This window comes from Phalacrocorax carbo, chromosome 24, assembly GCF_963921805.1.
Source record: "Phalacrocorax carbo chromosome 24, bPhaCar2.1, whole genome shotgun sequence".
Lineage (NCBI taxonomy): Eukaryota > Metazoa > Chordata > Aves > Suliformes > Phalacrocoracidae > Phalacrocorax > Phalacrocorax carbo.
In genome coordinates, this window is record NC_087536.1 from 1,827,183 (window position 1) to 1,847,039 (window position 19,857).

The 19,857-nt window shown below is 45.5% G+C and overlaps 1 protein-coding gene across 1 annotated transcript in view; it reads left to right on the forward strand.

Annotated features, from left to right (window-relative positions):
* Positions 1-18,284, forward strand: part of LOC135317007 (germ cell-less protein-like 1) — a 128,775-nt gene extending 110,491 nt beyond the window's left edge. The window contains exons 11-23 of the mRNA XM_064472519.1: positions 3,399-3,495; positions 4,322-4,419; positions 4,912-5,024; positions 5,775-5,840; positions 6,009-6,093; positions 6,326-6,416; positions 6,898-7,038; positions 11,640-11,703; positions 15,101-15,106; positions 15,639-15,714; positions 16,610-16,755; positions 16,996-17,083; positions 17,794-18,284. Coding sequence (XP_064328589.1) covers positions 3,399-3,495; positions 4,322-4,419; positions 4,912-5,024; positions 5,775-5,840; positions 6,009-6,093; positions 6,326-6,416; positions 6,898-7,038; positions 11,640-11,703; positions 15,101-15,106; positions 15,639-15,714; positions 16,610-16,755; positions 16,996-17,083; positions 17,794-17,922 — 1,200 coding nt within the window. The 3' untranslated portion in view covers positions 17,923-18,284. The remainder of the gene's footprint in view (positions 1-3,398; positions 3,496-4,321; positions 4,420-4,911; positions 5,025-5,774; positions 5,841-6,008; positions 6,094-6,325; positions 6,417-6,897; positions 7,039-11,639; positions 11,704-15,100; positions 15,107-15,638; positions 15,715-16,609; positions 16,756-16,995; positions 17,084-17,793) is intronic.
* The last annotated feature ends 1,573 nt before the right edge of the window (positions 18,285-19,857 follow it).

A 19,857-nucleotide genomic window follows, 5' to 3' on the forward strand; every position in this document is an offset into this window, starting at 1 on the left:
CTTGCAACTTAATTTTGTTTTAATCTCATCATCTTAACCTTGGCCCATCCTTTGTGAAAACAGTCCTGAAAACTGTCTTTTGGTGTCCGGAGGACAGGTTCTTGTTTGCTAAAGAAATGGCTGAGAGTCTCCTGCGATGTTAATATTATTGCAGAGCAAGGAAAGCGCTTCCGGAGTGGATCTGTACAGCACTTGCTGACCCAGTCCAACTTTAGTGTTCATTGGGACTCAAGGGTAGGGAACTGAAGGGAAGTTGCTGGTGCTGGGTCTCTGTATTTGTTGTGCATCCAAGGATGAAGGCTTCCTTGCTGCTTCCTCGCACAGAAGCTCTGAAAAGAATAAATCCTAGTGCGTACCTACAAAAAAGATGCTGTTTCTTACAAGCGTTTTATTTTGGGCTCGTGTTAGGGTGAAATTCTTTGTAAGACGTCTTGCGCTTTGGGAGTGAAGAGTGCTGTTATCTTTACTGTCTGTTCTCTTTTATTACTTTTCCTGTGACAGAAGTGGGGAGAAACCATGGCTTTGTCTTGAAACGTTTCATTCAGTTGTGCCGTTACCTTTAACGTGGGAGTCTAACCTGGAAAGCAATGTATTTGAAGCGAGAAGAGAAAGTAACATCAGGTACTACACCTGAAAATGTGTGCGCTTCTGTGTTAGCTGTAGTGAAACACAAAATGGTTTTATGTGTTACGAGGTGAAGATGGCACTGGGAGATGCTCAGCAGGTTGAATGCAGCTCCTCTGGTGTAAGAAGGGATGGTAGAAGTGAATTCTTGATTTTTGTTGTTGTAGTGTTAAAGCCATGTTTCCAGTATAGGTACAGCAATTGCTTGCATTGGCCACAGCAAGGGAAATTTCACAGAATCACAGGACGATAGGGGTTGGAAGGGACTTCTGGAGGTCATCCCATCCAAACCCCTGCTTGAGCAGGCACCCCCAGAGCAGGGGGCACAGGACCGCGTCCAGGCGGGGGGTGAATGTCTCCAGGGAAGGGACCCCACAGCCTCTCTGGGCAGCCTGTGCCCCTGCTCTGGCACCCGCACTGGGAAGGGGTTTGTCCTCATGTTCAGGTGGAACCTCCCATGTTCCAACTTGTGCCTGTTGCCCCTTGGCCTGTCATTGGGCACCACTGAAAAGAGCCTAGTCCCATCATTGTGACACCCACCCTTTAGATATTTATAAGCATTGATGAGATCCCCCCTCAGTCTTCTCTTCTCCAGGCTGAACCAGCACAAGTGTGTCAGCCTTTCCTCACAAGGGAGATGTTCCAGCTCCTTGGTAGCTCTCCTCTGGACTTGCTCAAGCAGTTCCCTGTCCTTCTTAAACTAGGGGGCCCAGATCTGGATGCAGCACTCCAGATGTGGCCTCACTGGGGCAGAGCAGAGGGGGACAATAACCTCCTCGCCCTGCTGGCCACACTCCTTTGAATGCAGCCCAGGACACTGTTGGCCCCCTTGGCCCCAAGGGCACGATGCTGGCTCAGGGTCACCTCGCTGCCCCACAGCACTGCCAGGGCCTTCTCAGCAGAGCCGCTCTCCAGCAGGTCCCCCCCAGCCTGTGCTGGTGCGGGGGGTTGTTTCTCCCCAGGGGCAGGACCTTGCGCTTGCTCTTGCTGAATTCCATGAGGTTCCCCTGGGTACAGCTCTCCAGCCTGTCTAGGTCCTGTTTCATTGCTTTCTTGTAGGAAAAAGCCTTTTGCGTGCATCAGAACCTTTTGAAGCGTGTAAAACGCAGGCAGAAAAGTCACTTGCATATAGCCCAAGGTTGATCATAGGCAGCCACCTCTGGATAGAGCAGTGGTTGTGTTTGACCAGGGGGACAGCTGGGAGACACAGCTTTAATTGTCTGCTTGCTTTTAACTTTGTAAAACTGAGGCAGGGTATAAGTGGGTTGGACAGTCAGACTTAACGTTGTGCAGCATAAACAGGGTGGGCACTTTGGTGGTTTGTCCTTAGGCTGTTGTTGGCGACAATGCTTTTAATCGTGGATGTGATTGTGCTGCTGCTCCGTCTCAAGTTCGTGAAGCTAGCCCTTCAAACTTAGTGTGGGTGCACGACTAAAATTGAATATTAAATAGCTTCTGTGGATGCTTTTGAACAGACTCTGAAAATTGCAGTTTTGGTCTGTAGAGGTGTCATTGTACAAGCGATGTTCTTGTGAGATGAAGTTTTGTGGTGAAGTTAACTGTTCTCCTAAGTCAGGTTTCTATTTCAATTTATGCTCTGTCGTTGGAGTGGTGTTTCTCAAGGTAAAATATTTGTGGGTGTTAAAAATAGCTCGCTGTCAATGAAATCACGACTCCTCTGCCTTGTTGAGCATCCTCTCTCAGGATGTATGTTTCTGTTTCCCTAGTCTCTCAAGCTACTGCATTTAGTTTGATAAATGACAGCAAGGTGCTGCTCTACCTGTGAGTGGCAGGTCTGAGAAATGGAGGGTTTCATTTTCTCTGATACTGGTTACTAAAATGATAAATTCTCCTGAAACTGAGGAGTTGGCCTACATGGCAAAGCTAAGGTAGCCTCCTGAGGATCGGCAAGATGACTGAGGTCCTGGTTTTAGAGTAGCGTATTGTATGTCATCGTAGTTAGGGGATATGCCAAAGGTATGGAAATATTTATGTAATGAAATAAAATCAGAATTGGATTTCATGTTATGTGCTGCCCTGAGTTGAAATGCTGAGTTAAGAGGTCAGGGCGTACGGTGCTGTACAAATAGACTTTATTTTTTTGATCTCTCAGGTAAACTTCAGTGAGTGATAGCACCTCATAATGGGCACATCTGCTGCTGAGAAGGAAAATCATGAATCCTAGTAGAGCAGTATATTTCACTTCATTTGGACGGAAACCTATCAAATTCTAGTTTTATATGCCTTACACTTTATAAGAAAAGGTATATTTCCATAAGTGGTGTATGTGCATGTGTCCTTGGTATGAGACTTACAACCTTGTACATTAATTTGTATGTCTTGCATGCTTTTCTTCCCTCCAGCCCCCCAGTAGCTGAACAGGCATTCCGCGATGCCTGGAGGATTTGTTGTCCACCGGTAACATTAAGGACTTAATTCTTGGACTGGTTATATCCCCATTGGTGGTGTGGTTTGTAGGAAAAGAGTTTGTGTGGCTTTTGTGGCCCTTGAAAGCTCTTTCTTCACTCTGATTGCAGACACGTAGTCCAAACGTCCTAGACGCATTTTCCCTTTCAGAAATAGAGCAACTACAGTTAGTCCTTTCTTGAGTAGGTCAGAGTGGTTTGCATTATGAAAAGTTCCCTTCATAAATTTTGTTCTGCATGAAGGTAAATATTAATGATTTTTTTTTGTTCCGTGTGCTGCTTTTGAGAGCTTTAATTTGCATTAAGTGTCTTACTTGGGTTCTTTTTCTCTCCTCTTCCCTCATGTAGTCAGGCTACTTTTCCAGTATGTTCAGTGGAGCTTGGAAAGAATCTAGCATGAACATCATAGAGTTGGAGATTCCTGACCCAAACATTGATACAGAAGGTAAGTGGGAACCTTTTATTTTAACATAACTCCTACCTTCAGCGTTCAAGCTGAACCTGACAGAAAATTAACTGGAAAAAAAAAATTTTTTAAGGATAATTTTCAAACGAGTAAATAAGAAACTTGAAAGAATGAGTTCTGTGCTCATTCAGTTCTGAGCTTAACTCGGGTCACCAGTAGAGTTGAATTAACTTTTGTACCTCTGAGCTGGGAAGCACATCTGGAAAGCAACTGCTTGTACTGTTGTTTTGGCATTGGGGCTCTTGGGATCAATATGTGCAACTGTTGTGGAGATCCGAATGTTGGAGTGTGGATCACATCTTCATCTGTCTGGTCTTGAAAAGCTGCCGAGGGGGGGGCTCGCGGGGGACCGATGTGAGTTGGCAGAAAGCTTTGCTATGGTTCCAAGCACCGTGGAGTGAACTGTGAGTTTTGTTTTTCAGAAGAATTACAGAGAAATTTGTAGCATCACAGCAGTATCTCAATGTTACACTAGTGATGAGTTGCAGAGGAGGAGCATGAGATTTCTCTTCTTTTTACCTAGTTTTACTGTCCTGCACGTGGCCCCGTGGCGTGCCTTGGTGGCTGTTTTAAGATGAATATCTTGTTTAAATGGTGCAAGGGGCTGTATTTCATCGGTGACTGCCATGTTTTGTGTATTCTGTTTATGTGCGTGTGCTTGAGGTGGTAAATACCAGTTTTTTATCCTGAGCAAGCAGGAGTGAAGAGAATGTGTGAGTTGCAGTGGTTTGGTTATATTTAAGGATTCTTTTAGTTATCCGAGCTCGTATGTCCTGTCTTAGTTTGACACTTGTACTCTTTTCAGCTCTACAGGTGGCTTTTGGCTCGCTGTACAGAGATGATGTATTAATAAAACCCAGTCGAGTAGTTGCCCTTTTAGCAGCAGCCTGCATGCTGCAGCTTGTAAGTAATAAATGTGCAATATTTTTATGCTTTCTTTTCAGCTAAAGGTAACTGTTCGTAACATAGTCACGCACACGTATTGTTTCACCTGGAGAAATAAATAATCTTTTCGTACAAAGTGGGAAAAAGCCCCAAACGTAACACAGTGGTTCTATTTCAAAATAGCATGGCTTAGATTCAGTTGTAATGTTAAGCACCATTTTGAGCATTATATCTAGAAGTAGGCTAAAATAAGTTTTAACAGCTCCTTTGTTCTACCCTGACAGTATTCATTAAGCTTTTCTTTCACGTGATATATCCTTAAGAAAAAGCTGTTTTTCTGAGGAACATTGATTGGTTTAAGTGTTCTGGATAGAGTAGCAGAGGTCACTGTAGCACGTGTGACTCTGGTAATTGTTCAGGCATGAAAACTTGTATGAACTGCACAATCTTTGAAACCTCAGTTAGGAAATAAAAACTTTGAATATTTGTGGGTTTTTTTCTTCCCCGCAGGATGACTTAATCCAGCAATGTGGTGAAACAATGAAGGAAACCATTAATGCAGAAACTGTGTGTGGTTATTACAATTCAGCAGCAACATATGGGTTAGACTCTGTGAAGAAAAAGTAAGAATTACTTTCTCTGAGCTGCTTTGTACATTGCTAATTAGAAGTGTGAATTTATGAATGGTGAGATAATGTCCAGTTAGGTTGGTGGTTTTTTTGTTGTTTGGTTTTTTTTTTTTTTTCTAAATGTATCTGGCTTGGGCTCTGCTTGTTCTGTCTAGTTTTTGGGTTTCTACTATAACCAGTTACCTTAAATTTGGTGTAGATTCCGGTCGATTGATCGGCCTGCGCTGTGAATGAATTAATTACTAACGTACACTAGTAAAGACAATATATTTGGTCTTCAGCGTGACAGTGAAACAATACTTGCCATCATTGACTCTTTTATCTCAAAGCTGCTTTAATATTCAGTACTTGAGCTTGAGTTTATCTTAATTAGGAGGGGTAATTAGACATTTTGGAGCAGAATGCTGAGGTTAGTGCTAGCTGCTTCCTTCTGCTGAGAATTAGTGTGTTCTCAGGGCTTTTTGTGGCATTAACAGCACTAGGAATATAGCTTTCACTCTTCCCTGAGAGACACTAAATGCAACTTTAAGAGTTACAGAAAATTTTGGAAAGTGTTATGGTAAAGTTCATGTTTTTGAAAGAACTCCCCTTCATACTTTTATGCATTCATGTCTTGGGCACGTTAAAGCAGTATTTCAGAATCACGCGGTACATAACCAGGCTTTGTGAGCCTGAGCAACTGTGCTTGAATGTCGAGATATGTAAGAAAAAAAGGAAGGTACTAATTCCTTGCTTTTAATCTAGGTGCCTGGAATGGCTCTTGAATAACCTGATGCCTCACCAGAGTGTGGCGCTCTTCAAAGACCTCAGGTATTCAGGCGTCAGTTAACTGTCAGTGGTGAAGTACAGTTTCTTCCAAAGCGTGCAGCTCGCTCAACACGACTTTCTAGGCTATCGACGGTTGCTTGTTACCTAGCTTGCTTTCTTGGTTTTGTCTGTATGTCTCGTAGAATTCTTTGATGACTTGTCTTTTTTCAGCATAAACCTCATGAAACAGCTGATTAGTTCTTCTGACCTACTTGTAGTGCAAGTGGAAATGGATGTGTACACCGCTCTCAAAAAGGTACTTGGCGAAGGGTTGGGCTGGGGCTTTATGAAGTTGAACTCCAGCGTAGTAGCTGATTTGTAGCACAATGAGAATTTTAACCTCTTTGGTATTTCCTGGAAGCATCTAAGAGAGTATCAGAATCTTTGTAGGAATTAATGCATTATGAAAAAGCGCTGTTAATAACGCATGTATTACTGTTTTGAAGACTTCTTCAATTAACTCCCTAGAGTTTGTTTATTTTCCCTAGTGGATGTTCCTCCAGCTAGTGCCTACTTGGAATGGGTCTTTGAAACAACTCTTAACCGAAGCTGATGCGTGGTTTGCCAGGCGCAGGAGAGGTAGGATTAATTGGCATGGCCTTGGGTTGTGGAAGAGGCTGGTCAGAAGTAAAATACGATAGTCTTCCTCCACTTCCCAACTTTCTCCTCTTCTCTCTGGGAAGGCTGGCCTCTGCCAGCAGTCCCCGGGATCAGGGTCTCAGCACCGATAGCCTTTTCACTGTTTTGTCCACATGTTTCAAGTGAGCAGACATGGTCGCTAGTTTTGCTTCGTTGCTTCTGCTGTTGTTCAGTTAGGATAAGCTTTTGTTGCCTTCTCGCTAGAAGGCACGTGTGTGTTTCCAAAGAGGAAAAGTTTGGTCTAACAGTTCTGCCAAAAGGGTTTGAGTGTAAGTAATTTCTTGGGTTTAGCTCCAAAAGATGGTTTGCTTGTCCATAAAAACTTTCTGTGCTTAATAAAGTAAACCTCAATGTCAAATACAAATAGGCTCTGGAAAATATTTAGAAAACCAACTTGTAATACCAGTGCTCCGTCTTGCAGATTTTGAGGATGACGTTGCCTTCCTGGAATCGGAACAGGGGAATGCATTCCTGTCGGTGTTCACACACTTGAGATTACAGTATATCATCAGTGACTTGGCGTCAGCCAGAATTATTGAGAGAGATTCCCTAATGCCCTCAGGTGAGCGAGTACTCAGCTGATCGAGTTCTGTGTGCCTTTCCTAGCCTGGCCTGTGATAGAGTCATTGGGAAGATCGAGGTGTATTTGCTGGTCTTATCACTTGCGTGTTTATCTCCAATGTCTGAATTGCGGCTGAAGATTCAGCAGAAGTTGAACATTAAATTTACATGCATGAAAGTCTTAAAAGACAGACACGTAGGTGTGTTAAGCGTTTGTTGATCAGTCAGTTTATCAAAATACTTTATAATCAGTACATGGTAGGTTATCTGTGTTTAAATGACCCCTGAGTCCCAGGCATGCAAAAAAACTGCTGAGAGAGCAAAATTTGCTGCGACTCAACTGTTTTGTAGCCATTATCTTTGTACAAAGAGCTGGGTAGTTTTTGCTGGGATTTGGAGTAATACCTGAAAATGAAAACCAAAAGCACAAGGTGCTGTGAACTCGTCTCCCCTCCTCAAAGACAAGCATTATTTACTGACAGGTATTTCGGGTGTTTTTGGAGGAGATGGGATAATGACGTATTCTGCTCTTGTCCTTTTATTTGCATTTTGCATACATCCTCCTTCTAGGTCCTGGTGCTTTTTTGAAGCCCATAGAGTGAAATGCCATTTAATGTGTTATAGATCACTGCTATTAATGTTACAGTATCACTGAAAGATAAGAAGCCGCATTCTCATCTTTGCTTTGTTCTTTGCTTGGAAGCTGTGTAAACTTGGCTGCTGAGAGATGAGTGAAACTGGAGATGAGTAACCCCGTTGGGCTCTCACTTGAAAGTGTTTTTCCACCATCGTTCATATCTTTTATCATGTGAAACACCTGCCCCTCCTCCTTTTTCCTTTTTGTTTTTATTTAATATTTTATTATTTATTTTTCCCCTCCCCAGAGTGAGTTGTGCTCATTGTAACAGTGTTTGGACTTCCCCTGCTCTGCCTCTGGATCTGGCTCCTGGTGTCCTAGCTCCATATTTCACTCTGTTCGTTCTTTCCTTATTGTAGTTGAATCTTAGCATTGAATTTTGCATCTTGACTCTCTGACAGTTTTTTTCCCTAGCTCTCATGTACACAGCATTGATTCTTTTTTCTATATCTGTCCCCAGCACAACTATCCATCCGTCCATGTCCCTGCGATGTCTGTTTAGCAATGTAATTGCCAAATGTGAATTAAGACTGCTTTTATTGATCTGTTCATCACTCTTATTTGCAACTTCTTGACAACTGTGTTCTTGCCATCTGTCTGTAGCCTTCGGGGTCGCTTTGGGCTCTTGCCATACATAACTCTTTAACCTGTCCTTGAGTTACACCGCTGCCTTCCTCTAAAATTAATTTTTTTTTTTCCATCTCACATTGGCTTTTCCTTCATGCTGCCATAGATGTCAACACAATAATGGTCCAATATCAGAGGAGACTTGTCGGGATATTTTTCTTGAAGCCTGCTAGCCTGGTCAAACTGTTAGATGCTTTTAAAACACTTGCCTTGCCATTAAGGTGATGTAGTGAGTGTTACTTTAGTTTGCCTTCCTTGTGCTGCCGTATCCTGTCTCTGCTAGAAATAATGGGTTTTTTTGTAGCTGAATTCAGCTTTTTGTAGCTGAATGTCTCAATAACGCTGAGCACCTCTTTCTCACACTTTGAAATGTTCAAAGAATGCCGCTATCAGAAGCTGAATTAGGACTTTCTGATAGGGGGTAGCTGTGGGGAGGGAGTAGGGTCCTTCCCTCCCTAGAAATCTGTCCCTCTCTTGAGTGAAAGTGAACCGTTACCACTGCTGAAATGCACTGGCTTTCCCTGCTCTCGCTTCTGGCTTCGATTAATACCTTCATAGACGGAGAAGAGACTGTCTTCCTCACTAGATCTGGCAAAGTCAAATACGAAGGAACTCGGTTATCCTGTGCTCACAACGTCTATTTGAAAGTGTCCTTCGAACAGCAGGTGGAGGCAGTGTGTCGTAGACCGCTGCGTCGAGCTGAGGTGGAGCTTGGGTGAATGGTTTGGTCGGTTATGACCGGTAGATGGGGCAGGGTTTGACCTCGAGCAAGTGATAACAGTTTATACTATGCATAAATCCTAGAAGAACAGATCCGATCGTGGATGGGTGGTATTTCAGATGCTTAAGTGATGTATAAAGTCAGTATAATCCATCTGGCGATTAACATTGGTGCGGATGGTAATCATAGTGCAAAGGCATCTTCATTCTGTATTAAAAAATAAGGTAACTGTGGGTGAGTGACCCTTTAGATCCTTAATTGAAAGATGACAGAGGAGAACTATGGATTATTTTCATGTCAAGTGGCTGTGTCAGCATGTGAATAAGATGTTGCAAACCAGACATTTGCCAGTACTGTGCTTGGTTTCCTTCTCTTAACGTTGCTGTTTGTTATCGCTTACCAGAACTGCGACGGGCAGCCTTTTCTTAGTGTTCTTCAGCGGACAGATTTTGTGTCTGTGCTCAAACCCAGCAGCCTTCTGCCTACATACGTCAGAGGAAGAATGTTCTTACATTGTTACGAGATTAATTGCAACTTTGAGGCTGGTTTGCCTGTGCTTATTGAAAAAGAATGTGCTCTACCACTGATAATGAATTTAAAAAAAAGGAAAAAAACCCCAAACTTGAATTCCAAGGGAACTGGGAGAGCAGGGAGGGAAGAGCAGCGTGATGTGGAGACCTCTACAGGTGTAATGAAGTGTAAGTGAAGAGGTTAATACTGGATGGCCCTTGTAATCTGTTGGTGGTGGTGTGTAGCCAAAAGCTGTGTTAAGATCAGGAACTTTTGCTCGTCCTTTAAAAGGAGGCTTGGATAAATATTGGTGGTGCCCTTTTGAACTGATGCTGCCAGCATCCAGTGTCTGAGGTGATTGCATCGTACCCAAGAGAGCCTTGAAACATGGAAATTGCTGGGCAGTTTGTATTGTGGTGTAAGCCTTTTAGATTATTCTAGATGAAATAGTTCTCAGGGAGGTATAAAGAAGGCGACCATGTTGAAGAGTTGAAAGAAATGGTGTAACACTTCCTGAGCAGTATTTTTCCTCCTAACCTTTACAGATTAACAGGTGAACTACAGTTGAAATATGGCGTATGACATAGGTTCATATACAAAAATAGCGAAGATGCTCTGTCTCCTGATTGTTTTTTTGTTTCTTTTTCCTCCTAGCACATCCATTCTCTGTTCCTCACCTGTGCACTTTTCCTTAAATCATTGTAATGCTTTCTGTTGCGCTCTGGTGAATTCCCATTTTGGTCCTATCGCAGCCTGAATCTTAACTCGGGAGTCAGTAGGGCAAGGGCTGGTTTTATGTTTTGAATCTGGGACTCCGAAGGCGATCTCAGCACTGTGATCTCACCCTTCTGTCACCCTCAGCAGCAACCAACCTGTTTTGTTTTCCTGCTAACGGTGGTTCTCGCCGCTCCTGCCATCCCAGTCCATTCCTCCCTAGAGTTTGTTCTCATCTGAGACCTTGCGGACTTGCCGCTGTTCATTAGCTTGACTGAAAAGAACTTATGTGCTGGGCTTTTGGCTGCTTCTGATCCCTTCTGTGTAACTGCCTTAGCAGCTGTTAGGTTTTGTTCTGCTGTATCTCTTGGTTGCAGCTGTTAAATTAATACAGCTGACAGAATCTTCGCAGAATCACAGAGTGGTGGGGGTTGGAAGAGCCCTCTGGAGCTCACCCCGTCCCACCCCTGCTTGAGCAGGCACACCCAGAGCAGGGGGGGCACAGGACCGTGTCCAGGCGGGGGGTGAATGTCTCCAGGGAAGGGACCCCACAGCCTCCCTGGGCAGCCTGTGCCCCTGCTCTGGCACCCGCACAGGGAAGGGGTTTGTCCTCATGTTCAGGTGGAACTTCCCGTGTTCCAGCTTGTGCCCGTGGCCCCTTGGCCTGGCGTTGGGCACTATTGAAAAGAGCCTAGTCCCATCATCCTGACACCCGCCCTTTAAATACTTATAGGTATTTATGAAATCCCCCCTCAGTCTTCTCTTCTCCAGGCTGAACCAGCACAAGTGTGTCAGCCTTTCCTCACAAGGGAGATGCTCCAGCCCCCCGATCACCTCAGTAGCTCTCCGTACCATCTTCCTGGTGTTCTCAGAGGAAGACATGGCTTATGTTTATTGCTAGTAGGGGACAGCTTCTGTTCTGTTTTTTACCATACCTGTGATAAGGCACTGTTTCCTTTATCTTTTGATTCTGTTTTCCTCTTGTTTAACTTGTGTAGAATTCTGTTGGGGATTCAGAGAGTGGCATCTTCTCCCAAGAGCTTGTTACCCAGCTCCTTGGCTGAACAGAACTTAGCGCACTGAGAAAACATGTTGAGTTGCATCACTTCTGGCAACCGTGGATGCTTGATAAGATGAAAATAGTCCTGAGTTACTCAGTGTTAGCAGCTGATTTTTATCTGAACTGCCTCTTCTGTACCTGCGGCCTGGAGCTGAATCACACACGCGCGTTATCAGGTGGTGGGTTTGCACAGGCCGTCCAGTTAATAAGTGTAACCTTATTATTGCAATGTGATTTTATTTCTATATTTCAAGTGCCTATGAACACCCCCATTCCCGGCTCCAAAGACGACACCAAGCTTATTTTTTTGTTCTTGTTTTTTTTCAATTTTAGAATGGCTGTCCTCTGTTTACAAACAGCAGTGGCTTGCCGTGCTCAGAGCAGAACAATCAAGGCAATGATATTGGGTAGGTATATTACAGGCTTTCCTTTCTCTCTTTCTTAAACTAGAAAATTTCCTCTCATATAAATTCTGACAAGATTAACTTTTGGAGTTCCAGGTTGTATGGTTCTTAACAGCATCAGCCAATTGAAAACAGCAATGTGGTGGACTTTTTTGAATTCAATATAGTGACTTAGTTAAACATTGGAGAATGGGAAGGGTCACTCCATTACTTGCCTAGAAGAAGTGCACAAAGGAAAATTCAGTTATGCTCAAGTTAGAATGGTTCACAGAGGGATCGTGGATGCAGGGGATAAGCAGGACCCTCCCATTGAGTCACAAGGTTCAGAAGAGATGCCCTTGCTTTCTAAACTCCTTTCAGTGAGGAGCCTAGGTGCGGCTAGGTCCAATCTTAGTCTCAGACTTGGTCAATGGTTTATGTGAATAGGGATAATATATATATTCACACTGCACACAAACATACCCCCCGAGGTTAACCTGTGAGTAAAAATTATCTTTTTGTGAGTTTCATGAATTACTCACATTTATGTGCTGATATTCATCAGCGCACGGCCGGTGAACCTCGCAAAATCAGGCCTTTGAGTCCTCGCAAAAACGTCAACAGAAGATCCCTCCATCCTTGCAAAACCTACCCTGAGAGGCGTCCCAGCCCACAGGAGATACAGGGTCACGTGGCCGGCTGCGGTGCAGGAGAGCTCAAAAGGTCTCCGTCTTGGATCACTATTTATAGGATTGAGATGATTGGCTTTGGTCAATATTTTACATTCTGGCCACAATTCTGGTACGCAGGTCAGGGGGCAGATGGCCCAGGTGTGGTCAGAGATTGCCTGAGGCCCAGGTCGTTGTGACCAAGATAACAACACAATAGGGCTCACCCTGGGATCTCAGGGGGGTGGGGGGGCTGCACCACCACAGCACTGCACCGCCCTTGAGGAAATGCCATGACGACTGCTATGTTTCTGTGCCCTTTCAGAGATGTACAGGTAGCTGTGCTTAGTGGAACACCCTGACTGGCGTCTGTGCGCATAACGTGTAGTTGGGTTTCTTCAGCCTGTGCCTCACAAGGATCGTCAGTGGTGGCTTGGGCAGCGAGGCATGGTGATTTAACAGATGTGACATGTATGCGCGTGACCACAAACTGTTCCCTTCTGCTTGGTTTTGCCACATTGCATTGAGCCTGACTTGAACCAAAGGCCGTGCAGTCTGTGGCAGCGTTCAGCGGTAGAGTTACAGATCTCCCACCTGCCTTTTGAAGTGAAGAGTGAGTGTTCTCTTGATGTACTTCTGTGGCAGCGAGTGGTTCAGGATTTTCCACCCGGAGGTTTTGACTGGATCGTTAGTGAATGGATCATAGAATGCCCTGAGCTGGAAGGGACCCACAGGGACCACCGAGTCCAACCCCTGTCCCTGAACAGGACACCCCAAATTCACACCGTGTCTCTGAGGGCCTTGTCCAAGTGCTTCTGGAATATCGCCAGACTTGGTGCCGTGATGCCTCCCTGGGGAGCCTGTTCCAGGGCTCCACCACCCTCGGGGGGAAGAACCTTTCCCTCATGCCCAGCCTAACCCTCCCCTGGCACATCTCCCTGCCATTCCCTCGGCCCCTGGCGTTGGTCACCAGAGAGCAGAGACCAGCCCTGCCCCTCCTCCCCCCCTTGGGAGGGGGCTGCAGAGCGCCATGAGGCTGCCCTCGGCCTCCTCTGCTCCAGCTGAACAAACCCAGGGACTCCAGCCGCTCCTCGTACGGTTTCCCCTCTAAACCCTTCCCCAACTCCGTGCCCTCCTTGGGACACTCTCCAGTAGCTTTATACCCCCAGTGTCCTGCGGCGCCCAACGCTGCCCACAGCGCTCGAGGTGAGGCCGCCCCAGCGCGGGGCAGAGCGGGACAATCCCCCCCTCGCCCGGCTGCGATGCTGGGCTCGGTGCCCCCCCAGGCACGGCTGGCCCTCTGGGCTGCCAGGGCACAATGTTGGCTCAAGTTCGACTTGCTGTCGAGCAGAGCCCCCAGGTCCCCCTGCAGAGCTGCTCCCCAGCCCCTCGCGGCCCAGGCTGGCTGTATAGCCAGGGTCCAATTTTTTGGATGTTGGACCAACCGGTAGCTGAAAGAAAAGAATTAGGGTTTTATAAGACCATCCTTTGATCCAGATCTGCTGCCCTTCCTCTCGCACTTACTGCCTGTATCAGTATCTTAACACGTTTTTTCCTTAGAGATAAGGATGCAAACTCAGTCAAGCCGAGTGAAATGTGAGGTCTGACTCCCAGTGAGCTGAAGTAAGGCTCTATTTTCATATCCCACCTGGAGCAGAGCGTAATTGCACCCGCTTATTCTAGGGCTGCCAGCATGGAAATTACATTGCTTTGAAACATGTGATGTGGTTTGCTCTTTTGATAACTTCAGAGAGGAGGAGAAAATGTTTCTCTCCTTGTTTATGTAGTTTGCATTTAAAAGGACTAAACATTTTCCTCACTCCAGAATTTGGGAATTTTTTAGTGTAATACTGGAGTTTGTGACTTTGAACTGTAGCTGCTCAAGGTTTACTTGTTGGGCTAAAGTGGATCGCTGCTTTTTTTAATTAAACATGTGTTCTGTGGCAGATGCGAGAGAGATCTTTCAAGTCCATGACTGGAGTCGTTTCTATTCTAATGGTCTCTTTGGTGGTGTTTAAGAAGGAAATAGGATAACTTGACTGTTCGCTAAGCACGTGGTAGGCCAGCGTAAGCGGTTACAGCTGGAAGTTTTGCATCTTCTGAGGCTGCTCGAGGAATTGCGAGGGGGGAATGTTACCGTCTCTCTGACATTATGTACTAATGTTTGTGAAAGTTGTCACTAATTAAACAGAAATGAACCTTTTATCACCATTACTGAATTTGGGTCAGCTACGTAAGCAGTTCAGCTAGAAGGTGTGTAGAAAGCATGTGGGAGGTTCTTGGATGAGTTTGGTTAGCATGATTAGCGTGTTTGCTTAACTTAATCATAAAATACTTAAGCGTCCAGGACTGGTTTTTACAGAAACGGGGCAAAAAGACCACAGACCGAGCTTGTTCGTAAAAGGCATAGCCACAAGCTCTTGCGGTGTTTGTACAGTAGGAAGAGAAGAGGTGCAGCGTTTCTTCTTGCTTGTGGAGCTTGAAGTGTGTTGTTTGGTAGTGCGGGTTCATAATTTAACGTGGGGGTGGTGGTGGGGGTTGCCTTTCATTGCGATTTATGCTACTCACTTCAAGCGTTTGTCCTCAGTGTAACTTGAAGACTTTCTGGCAATGGTTGCTTATTTGGTTAACGATGTCATCGTGTCTAAAGTTAAGTGAGTAACATACCTCTGGAAAACTGGGCCTGATTTTACTCATGCCGGCTCTGCAAGGTTTCTCTATGTGCCGAAGCGGCAGTGGAAACTGTTGGGTGAAACAAGTTCATATTGGTGTAGGATGCCAGAACCAAGAGCTCGTGGCACTTGGTGGTCGCTGGGGGTAAACTTTTTTCCAGCCGCTTGAGAAATCTTTGAGTGTCGCTCTGGGTGCCGCTTCATAGCGCTGCTATTTTGCAGAGTCCTGCAGCTGTTCCTCAGCAGCAGCACTCGTTGATGTTTGTGCCTAGTAAGTCGGGACTACCGTGTTTAAAATGGACTTGGTTCTTTTAGGAGGATTGGGGAATGCATGTCATTGCAACGGCTATTATATCCATACCTGAAAAGGTTCTCTGGTAAAAGTCCTACCTACCGAGGCTTATATTGCAGTTTTGTAGAGTAGTCGGATGTTCACGGGATGATTCGGGTTGGAAGGGGGACTGGCAGGTCATCTAGTCTAACCTGGGCGCAGAGAAGGGTCAGCTGTGTGCTCAGACCGGTTTACTGGGGTCTGTTCAGCTCTTCCACGTTAAAGTACCGTACAAAGCTGTTTAAGTATCCTTAAAGATGCCCTTTTTTTTTTTGTAGGCCTCAGGAAATAAATAAAGAGGAACTGGAAGGAAACAGCATGAGGTGTGGTAGAAAACTTGCAGAGGGTGGCCATGTAAGTACGGCACGTGGCTACGTCTGTGCGCAGCTGACACGTCTTAGACGTGCTAGGTATTTTCAAAACACGTTGGTCTTAATTGTCAAACTGCATCAAAAAGAGGTAACGGAGATGCTACGTTAAAGAAATTATTTTATTCTCCCTAGAAGGATGAAAAGGCTTGCTGTCGTTGAGATGAATAAGGAGTTAGTGACTTAATTGTGCTCTGGCGCTGCAAGCAAGCCCGTGTTTGGAAAAACCTCTGTTGCATGAAAGGAGGGAATGTAGCCATGACTTATCATCGGAGACGTGTAAAATACATTCAGTTAAAATAAAGCTCTGATCACTGATGTCCCTTTCTTTTTAACTGGAAAAGGAAGCTTTCCAGATAAACTGTGTAACAGCCACAGCCAGAACCCCGCTGTGTTCCGTGTACGTCTGTGTGTCTTTAGGTAGCAGGTCCTGTGAGAGCACAGGAGACATGAATATTTTCTTCCCCACTGAAGTCACTTAACATGAGGCTGTTGTACTCCGAGGAGCACTTTAAGCACGAATGGGGTGTGTAGTTAAGTGCTGCTCAGACATACAGCAGCAGGTACCAGGATGCAGAACTATTTTAGATCCGCTTGTGTGAAATGTATTTCCGTATGTTTGGAAGGCAGCTGACGCGAAGCTTGTCTCGTGTACTCATCTGCCTGCAAAGGCTGGCCGCTACAGTGAGTGGTTGCCTACCAGGGCGTCTTATGTCTCAAAGAGGTGTTGGCAAGGATCCTTGAATCCACCAGACATCTCTGTAGCCGAGGATCCCGGTCCCAAGTTTGAGCTGTTGGAGAAGCGGCACTTCTCATTTGTGTTGTGGCCAGTGCTCAGAGGGGCTGGTTTGTTTCTGTGTTTTTTAACTTGTGCTCTTCAGTACTGCTGGCGGTGGACTGGGTTCAACTTTGGCTTTGACCTTCTTGTCACTTATACAAATGGTTACATCATTTTCAAGCGGAATACGCTGGATCAGCCGTGCAGTGGATCAGTCAGTCTGCAGCCTCGGAGAAACATAGCCTTCAGGTAAATAATCACCAAGGAGGCAGAGCCTGTGGCGTGTGCTAAGATCTCCTACTGTAACTAAGTCTTTCCATCTGATGGATCCATTCTTTTGGATCCAAGTTTAACTCATCCCTTGCATTAAATTTTGTTGCCACCAGGTTAGTTATGTTTGAAAATGCCATTCTGTCTCCTTGGGACAAACTCTTTGTGCCGGAAAAACTACGTTATGGGAAACTAATTTAACTGTTGTTGTGTCCCTAGGTTACGTGTAACCTCTTTTGATAGCAGCGGGAAAGTTACTTTCAGTAGAACAACAGGATATCAGATTCTAACCTTTCAGAAGGACCAGGTATGTTTGGAGACTGCTTGCCTTCCCAGACTTCCAGCACTGGTGAGATTACCCATCTGAATAGTATGTCCATCAGGCTCCTGCTCATTTAGAGGCAAACTTGGAGCTTGTTTGAAGACTCTGTTGCGTTGTAAGCTGAAGAGTTAAAAGAATCCCTGCCTGTTGTTCAAGGGTGGTATTCATTGCTCTGTTAAACAAAGACCCAAAAGCCTCAGAGAGGAGTGGAGTTTATTAAGAGAATGTGCCCATTTCCACCCTCTGTGACAGCAGAATTCAGTAAGGAATGTGAAAGACTTGATCATCAAGTGTCTTAAGTGCTAATCAGCAGTGATATGTATGTGGTGGGTACATAGAGACTTTCTCCCTGCAAATGCAGAAAATCCCTCTTTATCTCCAATGTGCTTGAAGGTAAAGTTTGCTCAGCCGTTTCTCACGGTTCTGTTTCCTCTGATGCAGAAGGGTCGGCAGCCCTGGGGCAAGGGCTGTAAGCAATTTCAGAATAGCTTGTCAGTGTTAATATTACAAAACACCTGCTGAAGGTGAAGGTGAATTACTGTCTTGAGGTTTTTTATCTCTGCTTTTTGAATACATGTTAATTAAAATGTATAGAAGGACTGTTAGTACCAGTTTCGGTGCTTTTTGATGTACTTCCCTGTAATGGCCTCACTTGCTACGCAAATGCTCAAATGTCCACTGTGTTTGCTTTACAGGAGCAGATAGTGATGAATTTGGACAGAAGCCTCCTGACCTTCCCGCTCTACATCTTCTGTAACTTTTTGTACACATCGCCAGAGAAGACAACCGACAGCGAGGCACTGCCAGATAACTCAGAAACCTGAGACCTCTTTATATATTATATATCTATATATTTTATATATATATATATGGCCTTAGTATACTCCTATGCATATCTGAAAAGATCATCAGAAATTGTGTAGGCCAAAACTAGTTATCCCATATGTTTTTTTAATTTCTGTTCTGCACCTGCAGACAGTAGCCATTCCGTGGTTAAGAAATGTTAGACTTTTTATTTTCCTGGGTGAAAACTGAGCCAAATGGGACAGGGGGAGTTTGTGTGAATGACATCTTACGAACTTTCCTGTCAGATTCTGAGCACGCATTGTAGGACGCGTGGTTTTTGTAGTGTCTTATTTGTTTGTGGGTTGGTTTTTTTTTTTAAATGACTGATCTGTAAATACCAGGTCCGCATTCTGTTTCTTTTGTGGTCAAGTGTAAGAGGTACACTGTATTCATTCTTTCTATATGTTTTAAAATACCCAGCTTTTCGGTAATGCCAGCTTTGGTGCTGGGTTGAGCCACCCCAGGGCTCCTGCGTTGTTCTGAGGGCTCAGCGCCTCCTGTTCAGGACCAGGTCCTGCTCTGCCCTTGCACCCCGCTGGCTCCCGGGGCCACCCACCGCCCCTGCTCACCTGGACAAGCCGTTGCTGCGTGCAGACGCAGCCCTGGCCCGCACACCCCCGCGCACGTGTGCCCTGGCTGCTGGGGAACCGCCACCCTGCAGTGCGACGGGCACGTGGGATACGGAGCAAGAGCTTGCACAAAACTCATCTTGAGAATCATTTTTTGCAGACATTAACGACTCGTTCCCATGATCTGTGGGTGTCCTGGTCCTACGTTGCCCTCCCTCGCCCTCCCGGCTGTAGAGGGACTGTCAGTGCAAAGAAACAAATCCCTTCCCAGCTTTGATCCTTGTTCCCAGGACAGGATCAGGGATTTGGAATGGGGCCGGTGGCGCAGGGGCCCTTGCTAAGGGATCGTGAAGGAGTGGCTCAGTGCAGGAGTGAGGGGAGCACAGAAACCCAAACACAGCATAGCTTCCCCCAGAATTTTCTGGGGTGGTTGGTTTTTCTCCCCCACCCCCCCCATTTTATTTGTCACTGACTGGGAGCAGCAATTGTGGCAAAGGGGAGTGGAGCACTACACTGTATGGAAAGTACAAAAATAAGGAAGCCTATATATAATTGCAGTCAGTTACTAAAAATTGCTTCCGGGGCAGAGATTGGTGCACCTCTGGTGCTCCTCATACATCTTGGGTGACTGAATATGGTCCTTCTCTCTACAAGGCCTTTGACTTCAAAAAGGGAAGAGGCAAATTCCTCTTGCAAGGATCAATAATTTGCTGCTTGTAGAGAGATAGGTACATCTATCCTAAAAAAAAAAAAAAAAAAGTAACAATAAAGTCCTGTCTACAGACCAACGAGGAGCGAATTGCTAGGGAGGAAGATCAGTGTCTCCGGTGTAGCAGCTGACTCACTGGAAGGCTCTGCTCTCCTGCTCCCTGAGTGGCCAGAGAACGTGCCAGTACAAGACCAGGAGTTCAAAGAAAATGCGTCCTAATGGGAACAACCAAGCAAAACAAAAGCCATCCTAAATCCACAAAGCAGTACTTCTTACTGGAGGAAAGAGACAGGCTGAAGAACTCGGCTGGTGGGGTCCAAGGTGGCAGTGCTAATGCCATTGCATCCAACAGAGGAATAAGCCAGGCCAGCCAGAGCAGTGACAAAGGTGCCTTTTCTGCCTCACAAGATGACAAGCAGGAGACCAGCCACCTCAAGGGTGTGCATGGCCACAGTGGGTCCTCACACAGCACGGGGAATAAACAGGAGGGGCTGGAGCTCTGCGTGCAGTCACAGGGCCATGATCTCATTGCAGTCACAGGCTTTTCAGGAAAGACAGGCCAGCAAGACGAGGTGGGGGAGCTGCTCTTTATGTGAAGGAGCAACTGGAATTTATCAAGCTGTGCCCAGAGGGTG